The 19,401-nt window shown below is 47.2% G+C and overlaps 1 protein-coding gene across 1 annotated transcript in view; it reads left to right on the top strand.

Moving 5' to 3' along the window:
* GTF2E1 (general transcription factor IIE subunit 1) overlaps window positions 1-17,225 on the top strand; it is a gene marked incomplete at its 5' end in the record, with an annotated part of 48,333 nt that extends 31,108 nt beyond the window's left edge. Inside the window, 3 exons of the mRNA XM_084265148.1 lie at window positions 5,329-5,530; window positions 12,003-12,250; window positions 15,493-17,225. Of these exons, the coding sequence (XP_084121274.1) occupies window positions 5,329-5,530; window positions 12,003-12,250; window positions 15,493-15,923 (881 nt within the window). The 3' untranslated portion in view covers window positions 15,924-17,225. The remainder of the gene's footprint in view (window positions 1-5,328; window positions 5,531-12,002; window positions 12,251-15,492) is intronic.
* Between the last annotated feature and the right edge of the window lie 2,176 nt (window positions 17,226-19,401).

Here is a 19,401-nt window from a genome sequence, read left to right as displayed (position 1 = left end):
TCGTTAAAACTATCTTCAATTTAACCCCTCAGGTTGTTACTTCTGGTAGGTATGTTATGGTAACTAATGATCCAGGTCTGTTGTGGCCACTCTGCATACTCTTCGTGTCTTTAATGATTCAGGAGAGAAATGCCTTTAGGTGCTGTTGTAAAAGGTCCTCTAAATCTTGAAAATCAATAAGAAATGAAAGGAAGTTAGTTATAATTTGTACTGACAGCACTGCCTATTACTTAGGTTATATTTCCTTTTATATGAGCTGGGATTGCTTGTGGAGGGTGGGCATAGGAATTGTTCTGTGATTTTTGTTGGTTCAAAACTTTGTCAAACACTTACTTTATGCTGAGGTTTTCCTGTTCTCTGTATCTGACTTAAGTTTATATCATTTATAAAAATGTAATAAAAAAACCCCAGTTTGGCCATATTGAAGAATGGACTGATACAAAGGAAGAGGAGGCTGGAGAAATGTATATTCCTTTGCCTGTGTTACATTCTGAATGACATGTTTGTGCTGTGAAAAGATCTTCCATCTCTCTGGCTTGAAATAGGAAATTGACCCAATGACCAGGGATCACATCAAGAACCAGAATTAGCTGATTGAAGAACATGTGGCAGAGAGGCATGTGAGTGGGTAGAGGCTGAGGTTGGAAAAAGCAGCTGAGGAAAAGAAGGATGGACAGAGAAGTCAGAGAACGGAGAGAAGCCGAGGCTGAGAAAGCAGGGCTGGATAGGCTAAGACTTGTGAGCAAGGAGAACAGGGCCATCAGAGTGGGAAAAAGCCAGTAACTGGGATGTGAGCAGATGGGAAGGCATGGGGCTAGCAGGTAGGATAGCAGCACATCTCTTCCAAGAAGCTAGAGCAGGACCCAGGGTGTTCCCTTCCTTTGTTGCCAGGAAGCAAGCTGGGAAGGCATCCTGCTCCCCCTGCAGCACTAGCAGGTTGTCATATTCTCTTTGTTGAGTCAAATGGCAGAGGCCTGTGTGGAGCTGAGCACTCCGGGTCTCCAGATTAACCATATGGCTGTCGCTGCATCGCGTGGCAGGAGGCGTTTGTCTGGCTTCCTGTTGGTGGGATCCTAGGGACAGGATCTTTTCCTCAGGGTCTTAATAATCTCTTTGACATCGAATGAAGCACTCAGGGTTTGGGAGTGCTGAAATCCAGGTTGCTTGGGGACCCTATAACTTTTTCTCTGTGATGTAATTCTTTTCCCCCCACAAAATGTGCTTTGGTCAGCGAGAGGGGCTGTGTGCGTATAATGCACGTCTGGCTAGCTGCAGAAGACAGGAAAACGTGCAGTGTGAGAAGGAATTACTTAAAGAAACTGGCTGTAATAGCCACAGGAACATGGTCTCACCCTCCCAGTCAGCTGAGTTTCTGTGTGGTGTTGGACTTGTCGTTTTTAGCCAAACTTCTCAAAGGCTGTCATTAGCTGTTGTGCCTAACGTGAGATCCCAGATTCTAGAGCCTGGCAGAAGAGTGGTAAAAATACTGCACGCTCTTATCTGAAACAGAACTTTCAGAAAAGCATTTCATAGGCATTTCAAATCAAGTATGGGTAGAATCAGCAGATACTTCTGAAATTGTGCCATCTGTGCCTTTGCTCGCTCTGTGATGGTAATAATGCTACTTCTAAAAGAAGGTTGTGGGAGATTTTGAAAATAAATTAGCTTAATGTTTTGTGACGCAGTCAAGAACAAAGAATTGGACAGAGATGAAGACTGGAGGAATAAAAAGGAGCTGAAAGATTATACTATAAAGTACAGTGTCATGCACCTAGCATCTTCTGCAAATGTCTCCTCTAAGTGTGGAGTTCATCAGCTGGAAACTACAAAGGAGGAAGAAAGATGTGGGAGCATCTTGTGATAATTGAGGCAGCACTTTCATGACCTGTTACGCTGTGATCTTAAAAGGTCTCCCTGGCTATCAGCGAAGCACTAATGCCATTGGGCTTATGGGAGAACTTGGCTGGAGACTTGTATATACTTTCAGCTTAAGGCAGAAAGATGAGAGCAAGCTGGAGCAAGTGCCCAGTGAGGCTGATAGCGTGGTCAGAGCAATGGGTGCCCGGTTTTAAAAAGGAAAGAAAAGTCTGTGGCTTACTGAGCCTTGCAAAATGAAGGTGGAAGGATGGGTAACACATCAACATGTAAATGTACCTGAAGGATTGACAGCAAGATGGAAGCTAGCTGAGCTGAGGTGCGTTTTTTGGCACAACAGTAAATAAATATGAAATGGATGAATAGTAGTTTGCAAGTGTCAGAACAGTGAGAGTCTGGGGGAGTAATCCCAGAGGAGAAGGATGGAAGGAAGACACCTTGTTGGGCTGGGGATGAGGCTTGAACCCTTTGAGGAGGGCATGAGTGAGCAGGACCTGGGCTCAGACTCAGGAGGCTGTGGCCATATAAATGTGTCCAGGAGAGCAGATGCAGTGTGCACGCTTGGACATCGTGCCTGCGATGCGTGTGGGCGGTTGACCTTTTCCTTCTCTCAAGTGAAATCAAGTCATTAGGAATTAGCTTTAAATATTCTGTGCCTATAGTTCAGAGCCTGAGCTGCTCTAATCATAGCATGCCTTGGGGAGCCAGATTACCAGCGTATCTGCCCTGGAGAGTCTGGGAGCGGATGAGGAGATCTCTTTGGAATGGCTGGTTTTTAATGTGCAGCCAGAGAGGCCTGTTGAGTGGCTGAGCGTGTGTGGAAAGGAAGGGGATGTATGTGCTCTCTGTTAGCGTTTCCAAGATGCAGGAAAGCCTCATGTCTGCTCCAGGATATCTACTTGTCCTGTCTTATGCAGCATATTTGAGTGGAAAACTATCAGTTGTGTAAGGGCTGAAGGAAGAAATACATTGTCGGAGTGGGGCATTCTCAGCCTTTGGATGGCTTCCACTTCATGTTTGTCAGATGAAATTCATATCTGTAAGGAACATGTGTCACTGCTGATGTGATGTGCCATGTCATAAAAGCTCTGGTGACATTTTGTGACCTCTTAAAGCCTAACGGAAGAGGTTTGCAATGTATAAATGCCATCTGCCACGGCAAAGCAACTTCCCAGTTCGCTAATCATATACGCCTCTTGTGAAATGCTGCATCACCTCGAAAAAAATCAGCATATTAATGGAGGAAGCTTGTCATTTCACTCATTCTCAGATTCTTTACATAATTCATCTATTAACTTTTTCTCTTTTTCTCCTACTAAGAACCCTGAGGGGTGGAAGTTGCAGCAAATCCATGATAGCTTTAGGAGTTCCGTTTCATTAGAGCTGTATTTACTTTCTGATTTTTTGGTGCTCTGAATTGGAGCCGTTCTCCCTACAATCTTAATCTCTTGCAAATACTCGTGGGCTTCACAGATGGAGGCACGCAGTGGCTGAGCTGTCTCAGGAACGTGTAACAGGACTTTTGGGGGGATGTGAGAAGAAGAGAGTTTTCCTCATTAACCTGTGTTTGTTCACTTAGTCCATTATGGGAACGGCGATGTGCTAATTATTTTAAATTGATTCAACTTGTTTGCCAATTTGTCGCGCCAGTAGCCTCAGATGTGGGATCAGGAGACCAAACTTTGTCTTCAGTTTTTCCTGGGCTGACAGCTTATACAATGTATGGGTTTTGAATCAGATGGGGCAACTTGTACAGCCTGAAAAAATAAGCAGAGTGTTTCATGCTTAGATGGCAGAGAGAAGGTCATTTTACCCCCTTGCTTTACATACTGCCATTGTCAGATGCTCTGGCTTTTGCATGTAGTTAAGACAAACTTTTCTAAAGAGAGTGATTTCATTGCAGGAAGTAAGTATACATTACAGAACACATATGCAACACACATTAATTCATGAGTAACGATGAGCAAAAGCTACTTCAGATGGTGCCGAGCAAGAACACGGCATCTCTACAGAATGTGGGGAGAGGCAGCAGATCTGCCTCCTGTGGTAAACAGTGCTTCTGTTCGCTTTCCTGGGAGTGCATGAGCATTGTCTAGACCTCACAGCCATCAGTGAAAAAGCTAGGTCTGTTTTTATCCCTGTCTTACAGGCAGAGAAGGATGTACTCTGAAAAAGAAAGTGACAAAGCTAGCAACTCAGTGTAAGCAGTAAAACAAGACACCAGAAGCCCTGGCTTGCCAGCCTGTCTCATTACATTGTGCCCTGGGCAGACCCCATTCTTTTGACTGTGTTTGCATGGAGCATCGTGATACAGCAGGCTTCAGTAGTGATTCTAATGCTGATTTTTAGATGTAAGCTTATCATTTCCTTGCTACGACCTATCAGGCTCCCAATTAGTAAGATGTCTTCCTTTCTTCACTGGGGTTCTAGGTGTGTGTAGATGTCACAGAATAGATGAATTAAAAGAACCACATGGGACAAAAGAAATTGAGAAGCCTGTGATCGTCACTTGGATATAAGTGTTCTGAGGAGGCAGAGGTACATTCTCAGTCTAGCACTTGCAAAGATAAGTCATGTGTGTGCTGCTCCCTTTGTAGTAGACCATGTGGTAAGGTCCTACTGGCCTAAGGGCCCTGCTCACAGATGGAGCAAAGACACTGGAAAGCCTGCTGTGCAGGGGGCTTCAGTGGGTTTCTTTGTAACTGCACTGCCATGCAACCATTGCAGCTGCCTTTCATGTTTGACCTCTTTTTATAGATTCTGATGAGGTCTGTAAAACGAGCTTGTTCTTAATTGCCATCCATACAATTCTTATCTTGACATTCTTAATTTCAAGAAGTTGCTATGGGGGTTAAATGGGATAAATGTTTGCATTTGCCACTCTGCAGTAATGACTGTTTTACACGTTGTGGCCCTGAGAGGGAAGGAACAGCCTCTTCTTTGTGTCAGTTGCAGAGTGAATGTGTGGCAGCTACTGCAGAGTGGCCAGTGCAGTGTAAAACTGCACCCTGCTTCATTGTGAAATTGGTCTGTTCATGTGGCCGGGGAGATACCAGTGCAAACACCTGAAAGAGATGAAATTAGAACTGCTGGGAGTGTGCTGTGAAGCTTTCTGTCGCAGCCCAGTCGTAGCTGACGTTCAAAGTGTGCAGCAAGAAAGGAGGAGCGAGACGAGGCGATGCCTCGGTAGGGGTACCGCAGCCCACCGGGGCGTTTCAGAGCGAGAAGCTGTACCCGACTGGCTATCGCTGGGTGGCACCGGAACACTTGCTTTGTTGTCTGCTTAAATAATAACCAGGTACGCTGTGTGTGTGGGAAGGGATTGTCAGGGGGAGAGAGGCTGTTTAGCGTCAAGCCAAGAAAGCAGCAAAGCACTGCTGTTTAAAAGGCTGAATGGAGAATGGGGCCTGTGGCGTTCCTTCCAACGCTTAGCAACTTTCTCCTTCCTTTTAGGAACTTTCCGCTGTACTTTCTGTGAGACTGAAGTGGAGGAAGATGAGTCGGCGATGCCCAAAAAGGATGCAAGGACACTTGTGGCAAGATTTAATGAGCAGATTGAGCCCATCTACGCGCTGCTTCGTGAGACGGAAGACGTTAACTTAGCCTATGAAATCCTCGAGCCAGAACCCACAGAGATTCCTGCGCTGAAGCAGAGGTGGGAGCGCGCCCGGTCTTCCCTCACTGTGCTGCTTCCTTGTACTGCGTTCAGCTGCTCTCCAAGGCTTTCCTTGGCCTCTGGCTGCACTGGGGGACTGACTTGGTCAGCACTAACTGACAGATTCCCTAAGGAATGTGGTGTTTTATAAGTAGATAAAAGGGCCATAACCATTTGATACTAAACGAGGCAGGTGACCGTTCTCCTGGTCAGTCTCCTGCACTGTGGGGTGAGGCACTCGAATTACCTGCTGCTCACTGTGCTGCAGCTGGGATGTATACCAGGCCCTTTACCCTGGTCTTTAGGAAATGCACACTACTGCAGCTGTTTGGCAAGGCTCTGAAGGTGCCCTGTACACTGTCTTCTTTCTCTCAACCCTTACCTTTCATCTGTTCCTTTTGCTTCTACCCAGCTTTTCAAACTAAGCTATCTGCATTCTACACTTTGCATTTTAGTTCAATGACATTACAATAAGGGCTGGGGTGGTTTTTTTTGTGATTTTCTCCTACTTGCTACACACCTCTTCTTCTTGGGAGGAGACCATGGTATAATCAAAAACTCTTCAAAATGTTCCTGCCCATGGGAAATGACACTTTCTTTCAGAACATTCCTAGCTGTGCAAAACCAGATGATGTTTAAATAATGCAGAAAGATGTGGGGAGCTGTCAGTTTTGTCATCTGTGCTGAAATGTGATGCACTTCTCTGTGTTTAAAAAAATGAATTAAACACATATGGGGAGGGAAGGGAAATGTACCACAAAGGGAAGCATTCCCACAGTGCCTTGGGTGTTTAGCTTTAGTTAATGGGAGAGTAAGCAGGATACTTCTTTTTCACAGAATCACAAGGTTGGAAAAGAACTTTAAGATCAAGTCTAACCATTCCCGTCCTATGCTAAACCATATCCCTAAATACCTCATCTACCCTTTTTTTAAACACATCCAGGGATGGTGATTCAACTGCCTCCCTGGGCAGCCTGTTCCAGGCCCTGATAACTCTTTCAGTGAAGAACTTTCTCCTAACATCTAATCTGAACCTGCCCTGGCACAGCTTAGTGCCATTTCCCCTTGTCCTATCTCCTGTCACCTGTCTGAAGAGACTATCAGCCACCTCTCTACAACCTCCTTTCAGGTAGTTGTAGGTGGTGATAAGGTCTCCTCCCAGCCTTCTTTTCTCCAGGCTAAACAGCCCCAGGTCCTTCAGCTGCTCCTCATATGATTTGCCCTCCAAGCCCCTTCCCCAGCCTGGCTGCCCTTCTCTGGACTCACTCAAGGACCTCAATGTCCTTCTCAGGGTGAGGAGCCCAGAACTGGACACAGCACTCGAGGTGCAGCCTCACGAAGGCCAAGTACAGGGGCACAATCACCTCGCTAGACCTACTGGCCACACTATTTCTGATACAAGCCAAGATGCCATTGGCCTTCCTGGCCACTTGGGCACTCAGTCAGCCAACACCCCCAGGTCCTTCTCTGCCTGACAGTTCTCCAGCCAGTCTCCCCCAAGCCTGTAGTGCTACATGGGGTTGTTATGTCCCATGTGCAGCACTCTACACTTGGCCATGTTAAACTGCATCCTGTTGGTCTCAGCCCGTCGGTCCAGTCTGTTCAGATCCCTCTGAAGAGCCTCCCTACCCTCAAGCAGATCAACATTTCCTCCCATCTTAGTGTCATCTGCAAACTTACTGAGGGAACATTCAATCCCTTCATCGAGGTCATTGATCAAGATGTTGAACAGAACTGGACCCAGGACTGAACCCTGGGGGATGCCACTCATAACTGGCCTCCAGATGGATTTAGCTCCATTTACCACCACCCTTTGGGCCTGGACATCCAGCCAGCTTTTAACCCAGCTGAGGGTCTGCCTGTCCAGGCCAGTGGCAGCCAGTTTCTCAGTCAGAATGCTGTGAGAAACAGTGTCAAAGGCTTTGCTGAAGTCCAGGTAGACCACAACCACAGCCTTCCCCTTGTCCATTAAGCGGGTCACCTTGTCATAGAAGGTGATCATGTTAGTCTGACACAATCTACCTTTTGTAAACCCATGTTGACTAGGCCTGATCCCCTGGCCATCACGCATGTGCTGCACAATAGCTCCCAAGATGACCCTCTCCATGATCTTCCCCAGGACTGAGGTCAGACTGACAGGCCTGTAGTCCCCCGGATCCTCCCTCCGACCCTTCTTGTATATGGGCATAACATCTCCCAGCCTCCAGTCGAGTGGAACTTCCCCAGTCTGCCAGGATTGCTGATGGATGATGGAAAGGGGTTTGGCAGGGACATCCACCAGCTCCCTCAATACCCTTGGGTGGATCCCATCTGGCCCCATTGACTTGTGGATGTCTAACTGGCCAAGTAGGTCAAGAACCATTTCCACACTGACCATGGGAGCTTCATTCTGCTTCCCCTCCCGATCAGCCAGTTCCTGAGGCTGAATGCCAGGGAACATCTGATTTTACTATTAAAGGCTGAGACAAAGAAGGAGTTGAGTACCTCAGCCTTGTCTTCATCCCTTGTCATTATTGTTCCTCCTGCATCCAGTAAGGGCTGGAGATTCTCTTTGACTCTCCTTTTACTGTTGATATATCTATAGAAGGATTTTTTTCTCCCAGGCTAACCTTGAGAAAGAGTGTTCCTCTCATATTCACAATAGACAGTTTCTAATTAATATAATAAAAAAGTTCTTTGTTCATTGCCTTTTCCTAGCCAAGAAGGTAGCTGATTTTTCCTCATCATTCTGATAGAAAAACAGAAGCAATATAGAGAGGGGAAGAGATTTTCCCAAGGTCACTCGACATGTCTTTGGTGATACGGGGAGTCTTTGAAGCCTTTATGCCCAAGCTGAATCACCAGCTTTTGCTTTAAAAAACATTTTCTGCAGTTTGAGTAGTAGAACTGGGATAACCCCACCAAAAAGAGTAATTTCTAAGTTTTCCCCTTCTGTGCACAGGGAATTATCATAGCAGAAGCCTGGTGTGACCCTGTGATTAAATAGCAGCACCCACTTACTTGACTCTTAAATACTTAAAAAACATTGTAAATGATTAATTACTTTGTGCAAGGAATGACAAAATAAATAGGCGCCTTTTTAAATGCTTACTTGAACGCAACTTGCTTCAGTACGTACAATGAGTTAATTATTTATTAACTCTTATTAATTCAAAGCAACTAATTGCATGAAAGTGCCACTGTGAGGTGGGGTTTTTTTTAAGTGCCAAACCCTGGGTTACTTTTTCCTCTGTTTTTATGGAGCCTGGGACGTCTGAAATCTTGAGTGACAAAACTGACAGTTGGTGATTGTAAAACAAACAGAAAAGGTCACCAAATGCTCACGTTGCCTCTTTGCACCGACACGGGCAACTTCATGTCTTGCCAGGAGCGCTACAGCTCTCAGCAGCCCGCTGACATTGCGTAAGCGTCGTTCACCTGCCCCAGGAAGCTGGGCAGATCCTCATTGATATCCTTCTAGGAGGCTGTTGAAATTCTTCATCTTGGCAGGGCATGAATTAGTCCAACAGGTTTCAAAATAAACCTGCTTTACCTAAACCCTTCTTCTCTGTGGTTTTCTAAACCAGATGGATTTTAATATTCCCCCCGTTTTCTCATGTCAAAATTGCATGATTTTATGCAACAGAAATCTTCACGGAATTAGTTTTCTGTGGTCGTGCTCTCAAGGACTGCGGGCTCTCTGCTGTGAAGTGGAAACTCTTAGGAGCAGCTAGGTGAAAAAGCGCCTTGTTTCAAACACGGCACAAAGAGAGGTGCCCCCATTATGCAAGACCTTCTCTTAATGGTCTGGGCAGGGTTGAGATGAAAACACGAGTTGTTTCCTCACTGCACGATGTGGTTTCTGTGGGCCATACCTCAGCCACGCCGAGGATTATTTATGTCGCCTCTAAAGGCAGATAGCCACTCATTAAGGGATTTCCACCAGGGTAAGGCACGCAGAGGGTAGCAGTGAATGTAGCTGTATCTGGACCATGGAGCTGCCACGGTTTCTGACTGCACGATGGCCAAAGCCTAGACCTAGGTGGGGAAAAAGCAGGTCTTGGATCTGACAGAGAGAGATTTCAGAGTGTGCTCCCTTCATCTACCCACTCTGTGCTGCCCGTAAGGCAGCTTCCACGTCTGATCCATGGTCTTTAATCCTGTGCTCTGGAACAGGGTAGCTGAACAGTAAGGTCTCTCCCAGCAGTGGAGCTGTATTCCCCTGCTCACACGGTCTTGAGGGACTGTCCTACCAGCAGCGTTGGTGAACGTGCAGTTCCACAACCAAGGAAGTAAAATTGAGACATGTTTGCAAAGCTCACCAGGGTCCCAAAGTAGACAGAAAGTGTCTAGATGGTTCCACCGAAGTGTGGGACATTGCAATAGGTGGCTTAAAGTAATTAGTACCGTAGGTGTCTCTTAGAGCTGTTACTTTCATTTTTAAAATGTTCCTGACGTCATGGAATAAGTGTTTTGCTGCTAAATAATACTGTGTAGGAAAAAAAAAAAGTCCATTTCAGGCACACATACGGGGATCTCTGTGCAAAAAGTATTATTAGGCAGTTCCTGGCACTCCTGAGTATTTAGCTGTCACGCTGCAGTCGTGAGGAGGGAGAGCTTTGGGGGAGAGCTGCATTGTGTATCTTGTGAGGAAAGTGGATTACATAAAATCGTCAGGGAAACGCTAGTTAGAGATTTCTATTGTGTGGGAAGCAGAGTGGTGCTTTTCACAGAGCACACGCCTGTCTTGGAGAGCTGAAAGGTACCAACACTTGAAATAACGCACTGGGAGGAAGGTCTCTGTGTGGTTCCATAGGTTATATAAGCAATACATGTGCATGAGTCTTCTGCCCTAAAATCTAAGGCTGCTGGGAAGCTCTCCTAGGCAGGCTGGCTGCAGGAGAGAACCAGTTAATGTGGGGACCTGTGCAAACACGATGATCTGAAGAATTTTGCTAACAGACCCCAGAAAACTCACTATCCAGGGGCTGTAAGTAGCCCTCAATCCAAACTGCAGCAGAGCACCACCAGTATTTTTTACTTGGGGAAGAGAGAAGATCACCAACCAGCATCTTTTCCCTTCACTGTTTAGCCCTAAAAATCCAGCAGAATTAGCTCATCAAGCAATGGTTAAGTCCTCACTGAATTAAAAAATTGCATATTACTCAGGTCTTCTCTAACTGTGACCTTATTTTAAGCTTCTTGTTTGGAGAAGGTTGTTGGGTAGATGGCAGCGGCTGAACCGTGATCACTGACAGCTTCTGTCAACTCAGCTGGTAGCAGAGCGGGGACACTGTGGGCATCCTTGACGGATTTGGTCTGGACAAGAGGAGTCTTGCTTGTGAAAAGCCTTAGGTGCCGCTGGCAGTCAGATGATGGAAACTATATGGCTGAGAGTGTGCACAATCTGTAGTGGGTCTGCTTCTCTGAGAAGATGAAATAGAGATTTCAAGTAGAGGCATGGTCACGTTTGGCTTTCTCCACCCAGACAGCAGTGAGTTTCCATTCAGCTGCTTTCTCCAACCAATGCATACATAACAGCACAGGGCAGAGGCAGGACTTCACATTTATTGCCATTGCTGTGCAGAAAATACTCCACCTGATGTTCTCTTTCCATCAGATCCAAGCAGGGATGTTTCTTTTCTCCATCAGTCTCCTGAGCTAGAAAGGAGCCCGAAGGAAAATGTGCTGGCTGCAGCTTCTCCCAGGGAAAAAAAAAAAGTAGGACTAGGCTTTGACTGCCGTAGGTTCCCTTCGCATCAGTCGTGGCCTTTCTTTCTCCAGCTTTTCCACAATGAAGACAGTTATGTCTTGCCTCATCCCACACACCATCACCACACCAAGTCTTTTCCCCAGCCCTGGTCTGCTGTGCTGCAGGTGCCCTCTTACCTTCACTTCTGCCTGGGCTCCCCAGTCCACCCAGGGCTGTGTCTGCAGATAGTAGAGATCTCCTGTGCAGCACGGGAGGTGGGACTTCCATGGGCTGTGTCACTAAAAATCCAAGCAAAGGTTTGAATTCTGTTTTGGACAGTGAGTTAACTCCTTCACAAATCCTGTGATTAATAAAGGTTCACAGAGCTGAGCATGCTGGGGGGTTGCCAGCATAGGGTTGCCATGAAAAGGCCAAAACCAGACTGTTCCAAATACCAGATTATTCTTCAAATATGTTTGGCTGCTGTGACTTCTTTTTTCCAGGATATTCTAGGATTTCATGTTTGTTTTTACATGAGTGCATCAGCAGCTTTAGTGTCTATTGTGGAAGTACTGTTGGGGAAATTGCCATGGCCTCATGTGGGGCTTCCCATTAGAGACTCCCCCCTTCCCCAGGTCAGCACGCTGGTGTAGAAATTCCTGGCACTGCATGTTAGAAGTCAAAATGCGAGTTCTTCTGTGCAGAGCATGAGGGGGAACTATTCATAGTTACTGTTGCAGTGCTGGATGAGGAAGGGCTTGTGCTAAGTGCTCTGTTTTTCTCTCTTTGATTTTTATGTAGTAAGGAGCGTGCAGCTGGTGCTGGTTCGGGGCCAGCAGCTGGCCTTGCAGGTGGACACCATCGGGAGGCATGGACCACGAAAGGACCATCATACGAGGACTTATATACCCAGAATGTTGTCATCAGCATGGAGGACCAGGAGGATCTTAACCGGCCTGCAAGTGAAGGAAAGCCAGCCAGAGAGAGACCAATTTGGCTACGGGAGAGCACGGTGCAGGGGGCTTATGACCCTGATGAAATCAAAGATGGTAAGAAAATTGGCAGAGCAGAAGTGCTGCTCTGCTTATGTGTTGGTCTCAGATTGCTGTCAAAAATGTTCTCCTCTGTGTGTACAACTGCTGCTCTCTACACTCCAGACTTTGTGTGCTCCCTTCTGCTGTGCAAAGCACCTGTGGTAGGTGGATGTAAAATTCCTTGTTTATTAGATCCAGGATTGAAATACAGGTCAGTAGAGCTAAGTTACCACATAATTGTTTGTGCTTCTAAAATGTTAATTAATTATCTGTTAAGTTTTCCATCTTGAGACTTTCTTGCTTTTGGATGGAGATCTTTCAGTCTCATCTAGAAAGCTGCCCCCTAATACGAGGTCACTGCTGAAAAATAACACAACTTAACATTCTGTCAGTTGGAAGCCTACCATATCTACCAGCAGTGCTCTTGTGCTCCCAGCCACCTTCTTGCCAATTATTTTTCCAAATGTGTTCTGTATGAAGAATATGTCAGAGATAAAGCTTCAGGATGTACAGTAGGAAGGTCTGTCTCCATGCCAGGTGAGTCTTCGTTGCGTTTGTTTGTTTCTCATTTTCTTTGCTTTATATTCATTTATGTTGAGGTCAGTCACGATCTTGTAACCACCAGTAGAAGCAGTCTGCTGTAGTAAGTGTGCTGTTTAGGCTTGCACACTAAAAATAGGAAATAGAGACCTGTGACCTGTGATTATTACAAAAGTGGATCGATAGATGCAATCTTCCGAGTCATCTGAGGACTGTAGAATGTGACTGTGATGCCCCAGGAAGAGAAGATGGCGAAAGGGCAAAAAGAAGATAGTGAGTATGAGACCCTGGAACCAGTGCAGTGCTCAGGAGAGGAGGATGTAGGTATAGCAGAAGTGAAGAAAATGGATGTGAAATGAGGGTCAGAAGATACCTGATGATCTTGTTTGCATGTAATACCTTTCAAGCGTATAAATCCCAAAACTTTTTCCAAGCAGTTGCCAAAGTGAGGTGATTGAAATAACCTTCTCCTGCAGTCTGTAGCAGATGTTGTTGTTACTCACTAGCCATGGTGAGTTCTCACCCCGTCTTTGTGCTAGACATTCAATTCACCTGTAGTTTTAAATTGACTTCTGGTGTACACAGCATAAGTGCTTCTCAGATGCCACTGACGGACACAGAGGGGGAGCATAGCTCTTTACAGCATGATGACATCACTGCTTAACCTCCACCTCTACTGGAGATGGAGCAGGGGACTTGCAGAAATAGCCTGAAACTGCTACTGCGACCCATTTCTGTAGCTCTTGCATGACATAAACAAGGAGGAAGGAAGCTTGGGACTCTTGACAGAAAAGGTTCACAGCTTGGATCTGGCAGGAGCCGTTCTCACAAACAAGAGACAGCCCCACTCCTGAGCTGCAGAGGCAGACTTTGTAGAGCTACCCTGGGCTGTGGTCGTTTCACAGCTCTTAATGTGATGAGCTACGATATTATCTGACAGAGAAGCTCTCCAATAGCCTCTTCTGCTCCACAGTCACAAGCAACAAGCAGAGTGAAGGCTGCCAGCGCAATGCCATCAGTCTCCCTTCATTTCAAGAATTCTGCCAATGCGTTAATAATAGTGATTGCAGCCATCACCCAGTGCTGCAGCTTCACTTAAAATAAAAACATGAGTCCAGTGAAATTAGAGGTGGGGTTTTCAGCCTTTCTTTTACCACAGGAAAGGGGTGACCACAAACTCTCCTGGCTTTTAAGGCTAAATGCAGAACTTATGTCCTTAGTTCACCTGTTTCTCAGATTTTTTTTCATCTCAAGCTGAAAAAAAGTAACCAGTGCATTTTAGACCCTGTGGGAAAGGCTTGGGCACCAGCTTGCCTGGATGTGGTACTGAAACCACAAGGGTCCAGATCTTGGAGAAGCAGGAAAGTGGCGGTAACTCATGAAGGCCGAATGCTGTCATCTCAGCTCTGGCAGTTGTTTATAGGGAGTGTCTTTAGGTGCAAGAGGGAAAGTTCACCACTGAGTCTCTCCTACTTTTTAGGCCTTGTTTTTGCATAAGGTTCTCTGTATTTCATTTTTTGTTCTGGATTTTTTTTTCTCCCTACTTCCCGTAGGTTTATTGGTGCTGGGTGGACTCACAGTCCTCTCAGCAAATGTAGGGTTAGGAGAAGTCTTTGAACAGAATTCTACCTTTTGAATCTGTGAATTGCAGGCACCCTTTCAGACCCTCACGCTATTGTGCAGCCAAACTGACTGAAAGAGGAGCACAGGGCGTGTGTCTGTCAGCTGAGAAGCTGCAGCCCCCTTCAAGTAAGACGTCCAGGTAGAGAGACAGAGAGCCTGACTGGGCTGTGTCTCAGCTTGGAGCCGTTCTAATGCAGCCTTTCGTGCTGTGCTGTGCAGCTTGGCTGTATGCTGTAAGTGGCATCTGCTTTGTGAGATAGTCCCTGCTCAATACCACCAGGATGTTCCTGTAATGAGCTTTTCCCTTCTTCCCTGAGAGGTCCACCTTTGAGCTTACCAGACACAGCTACTTTGAATGTTGTTTTGTGACACGTGGTTTCTGCGTCGTCCCCGTCTGCCTGGATGCATCTGCTTCTCCATCTTAATCCCTATCGATGGGGAGCACAGCAGGGCAGGGCATGGGTTTGGGTCTGTGTTTATGGTCCGGGCTGGCAACACCCCATGGTCTTGGTTATCACTGCAACTCCTCCAGGCTGTGGTCATACAACCTGGAAACAAGCGGACAAAAAGGAGACAGTCTGTGCTTGTTTGCCTGTTAAACAGCACCGAGAGACTTACTGTATCTCTGACAGGTGTCAACATTAGGCACGTAGTCTGGGGATCTGGAAGCCCAGATTTAGGTCCCAAGGACTGCTTTCTGCTCCACTGTAAGGAAAGTGCATCAGCCCAGCTGAAGGCCGACCATTTTGGACACCTGTAGGGTGGTGGTGAGGGTGTCAGTCTTTTCCATGTGCCTTGCCCATCATGTGTTTGTTGTCTTCTCTTGTCATGTGCTCCTGGCCAAGCCTTCCAGGTGGAAGCCACAGTGACTCCAGGCCTCACAGCTCCTAGGAGATGCCAATATTTACTCTGCTGTTGTGAGGAAAAACATAAATATCTCTGTCTTTTAAGGGGAAGGAGGAGTTGGTGTAGTGAAGGGGTGTGACTTGGCCAAGGTTGCTCAGTGGCAGTAATTAATACTGGTCCAGAAAGCCGTCAGAGCCATCACCCTGATCTCTGCAACGAAACAATCATTCCCCTGTGTCTCTTTTCAGGGGGCCGGGATCTGGATGCCTTCCAGGAGCGTGAGGAGGGCCGAGCAGCTCCGGATGATAACGAGGAGGTGATGCGTGCCCTGCTTATCCACGAGAAGAAGACACCTTCTGCTTCAACAGTCACCGTCGGGGGTGCCGCCCCGCTCTCCGGTCCCAACGCTAGTGACTCCGAGAGCGAGACAAGCGAGTCAGAGGAGGAATCCCCTCCCCGCCCTCCGGCCACGACCACCACAGCCTACGGGCTGGAGGACGAGGATGAGGATGAAGAGTTTGAGGTGGTGGCGGAAGATCCCACGGTCACAGTGGCTGGGCGCCCGCACTCCTACAGCCAAGTGAGCCAGCGCCCGGAGCTGGTGGCCCAGATGACGCCGGAGGAAAAAGAGGTTTACATAGCCATGGGGCGGCGCATGTTTGAGGACATGTTTGATTAACTGCTTCCTGCCATGGCACATTTTTAAACGTGACTTTTTTTTAAGCCAGAGACTCCCTAGGAAAAGAGAAGACTGAAGCGCATTCTTCCTCCCCCGTGCGCGGGGACACCGTGGCTCGGGACTGCTAATCTCAGGCATCCTGCCCGCTAGAGCAGGGGAGCAGGGAAACTGCATGTGCCAAAACAGGTAGGGAAGGACAAGCGAGGGTGCTCGCCAGGTAAAAGCCTGCTTCAAGGTGCCCTGCTCAGGCACTGCTCGAACCTTCTCCAGGGCCCCGGCAGCTGCTTCCCTCTGATTGCTTTGAGTTGATTTTTTTGTTGCAGATCCTACTGAAGTTCACATCTCTGCCCTTAGAGGACATAAGGGCTCCACAGTCTGAGCAGAGTGCTCTGCAGAGGACATAAGTAGCATTAGAGCTTCCTGTCCTCGGTGAGGGAGAGGACAAGGAAGCACTCTGCTGATGGTGAGCTTGGGCAGGGCTTGTAGCTGACCTCCTGCCAGCAGCCACTGGCCACCCGAGTGGCTGTTTCTAAGTAGGCCTGTAGGCAGCAACGTTTCCTTGCTCCAGTTTCCTCCTTAATAGGTCTTAGCACCTCAAAGTCAGGTGTAACTTGAAACAGGCAGAGTGAAAGCCTTGGCAAGCACACACAGTCACTCTTTGTCAGTGTAAGGAAAACCATGGATGGATCTGAGCTGTCAGAGCGCTCTGACTTATCGGGAGATCTAGTCATTGTCCAGTGTTGCTGCCTGTTGCTTCTGCCTAGCCCTGTCCAAGCTCCAGTGTTGCAGACGGTTCATAGTGGGCAGGGCCACTGTGCCAGAGAAATAGCATAGCGAGTTTTTATGTGCAGTCACACTGGGGCTGTATCATTTTTAAGAGGAATTATGCAATTTTGAATTCTGCTTTGGCACACTCTTTTACCCTAGAAAAACATTTATCAGTGCCTACAGAGCAATACCGTATTTTTAATGTTTTTCCCTTTCAATTGAAAAATGTTGGGATTTAAAGTCGTTGTGTTTTCCTATCCAGTGCTACAGTGAAACAAAATGGCAAAAGAATTTTGTGTTCCAGAGGGTAGGGGCAGTATTACGTGCTGTTCCGTTTACATGGGCAGCATGAATTTGCTGTTCACTGAGACTGTAAATCTGTTTTATGCTAACTATACTTTCTGTGTTCTGCTAACCTTGTAATGCCTCAGTTGTGGTTTTATTTTCAGCTTCCCGATATTTTGAATCCCCTCTTTTTTAAATAGTGTTTCAATTTTGCTTTTAAATAATTTTAAAGAAGAATAAACAAACAGAAACTTCTCCCCTTTGTCATCTTCCAGTTTGTCATGGGCCTAGTTGGGGATGTTTGCCACTTAGCATTTTGATTTACTTGATTTGAGGAAAAAAAACCCAAGCATTTGAGCCTCTGCTTTGAGGGAAAGGCTATTTGAAATCCCACTGCACTTCATTTCTCCTCACCTGAGCTTCCTTGAATGCCTCCTGGAATGTCCTGCACTCCCAGGAAGGATGTTTCATTATGTTGGTGCTGTAGGAGGCCCTTTTTGACCAGCACATCCATTCCTTTCCTCCTTCCTCGAGGGAAGCGTAGGCTGATGGTGGAGGTCTCAGAGACAGCGTGTTGCCACTTACAGTGCTGCTCTCGTGCAGACAGACTTCCAAGATCTGGTATCAAGCTTCTAAATGCCAGGCCACGGAGCTGATAAGCAAGATTCAGTGATCAGCTGACAGGAAAGGAAGCACAGTACCGATTCTGGCCAGATTTAATCTGGTTGAATCGAAGGTTAACGCTGGCAAAGAGCTGGTTAATTTGCAAGGGGGCAAAGCTGGGAACTAAGAACAGATCCTGAGTACAGCGCAGCCACTCCTGCTCGTAACTCAACGCTGGTTTATACTGAGCTCTCAGTCTTCAAAATCAAATTGTAGGCTTATTACTGCTTAAATGAATAAATACCAGGGTTTACTGTAAGAGCACTGATAATGCATCTATATCCAGCATAAGCATCTATAAAGCAGTGGTTCTGCTTAATAAACACACCTCACTGTGGTCTGTATGGCGGTTGTAACTTTTGCCTTTCAGCCAGGCATGTCCTGCACAGGAGGGAGTCGGGGCGGGTGGTTTGCAGGGCACGGGTTCTCTCTCTCATCCACCACCTGCAGCCCTCAGGAGGACAGGTGAGGTCAAGATAGACGAGCAGATGTCATCATTGTTTCCCACCTTCTCTAGCAGCTTCTGGCTCTGGGAAAAGATGGCAGCTCTGCTCTGTTCCAGCCGGTTAGGGCTGCTGTTGATGGAGGACTATAGGCTGCTTCTGCCCCGTCATGACAAGTGCTGCTTGAATGAACAGGAGCACAGACAATCGACAGCGCCTGTTTTGGCTTTCTGCAGTTGAAGCAGGGCTCAGCACGCAGGCCAAAGCAGCTGCTGCTGCAAGCCAGGCCCGTCACTGGCAGCAGGTTGCTGCTAATGCAAAGGGTGAAGCTGTTGATTCTGAGGAAGGCCCCAGACGTTTCCTCTGGCTGCTGGACCACGTGTGCTGCATTATTGCTAACTCGATAACACGATGAGCATGGTCAAGCGCCAAGTCCGGGGTGACTGTACTGTCTAACCCCATTCAAACCAGTTTCTGTGTCTGCTTTCAGGCTAAATCAGTTTTTATCTGAGTGTGCTTGAGGCCAGGGCACTGCAGCTCAGGCTGAAAATAGAAATCTATTTCTCAAGCTGTCCCTGCTCCCACTGCAGGTTGGGAAGTCACAGTAGAGTGATGTCCTCTGAACATCAGATGATGGAGGGTGAGATCTCCGTCAACACCACAAAACAGGAATGTTTTAATCTTTTCTGTTAAGCTCCCAAAAATTGGTGTCCTCCATCCAAACTCCTCTTTTCCTGTGTTAATGCCTCCTTCAAACAGACTCAGATTAAACAGACTGTTGCTCTGTGAGAGCCGAGGGATTTGAAGATCCCCTGGAGGAAGGGCGGAAAAATAGCATCACCTCCTCCCTGACACATCTAAGGAGCCCTGCATGGGCACTGCCTGCTGTGCCAGGGCATGCTGCTGGGAAGTGTAACAGGGCCTGGGGAGGGGAGCGGCCAGCTCGGCTTGGGTCTCTGTCTCCCGCTGCTCCCCATAGGAGAGGAGAGAAAATTGTCTCAGGAACCAAATGCACGACAAAGCCTTCACAGAAATGAAAAGCTTAGGATCAGGTGGGAGGATGTGAGGCCTGTCAGCAGCAGGGCAAACCAGCAGGCTGTCCAGTACGCTCTCCTGGGCAGGCTGTGGAGGAGTATGTATTGGCATGAACAAGAGAGGCTGTGGGCTTGGTTCCGAGGAGGAGGAGGGCATCATGCACTGCTGCAGATCACTGCTCTGGGACTGGTAACCTCTGGGCAAGGTAACCGTGTCCCTGGCTGGTTTGCAGGAGGCTTTGCAGTATTGATCAAAGCCTGGGCAGCCAAGGATCTCTAAGCATC

The sequence above is a fragment of the Gallinula chloropus genome (assembly GCF_964237585.1).
Source record: "Gallinula chloropus genome assembly, chromosome: 1".
NCBI lineage: Eukaryota > Metazoa > Chordata > Aves > Gruiformes > Rallidae > Gallinula > Gallinula chloropus.
This window is presented reverse-complemented; position numbering and strand designations above follow the sequence as displayed.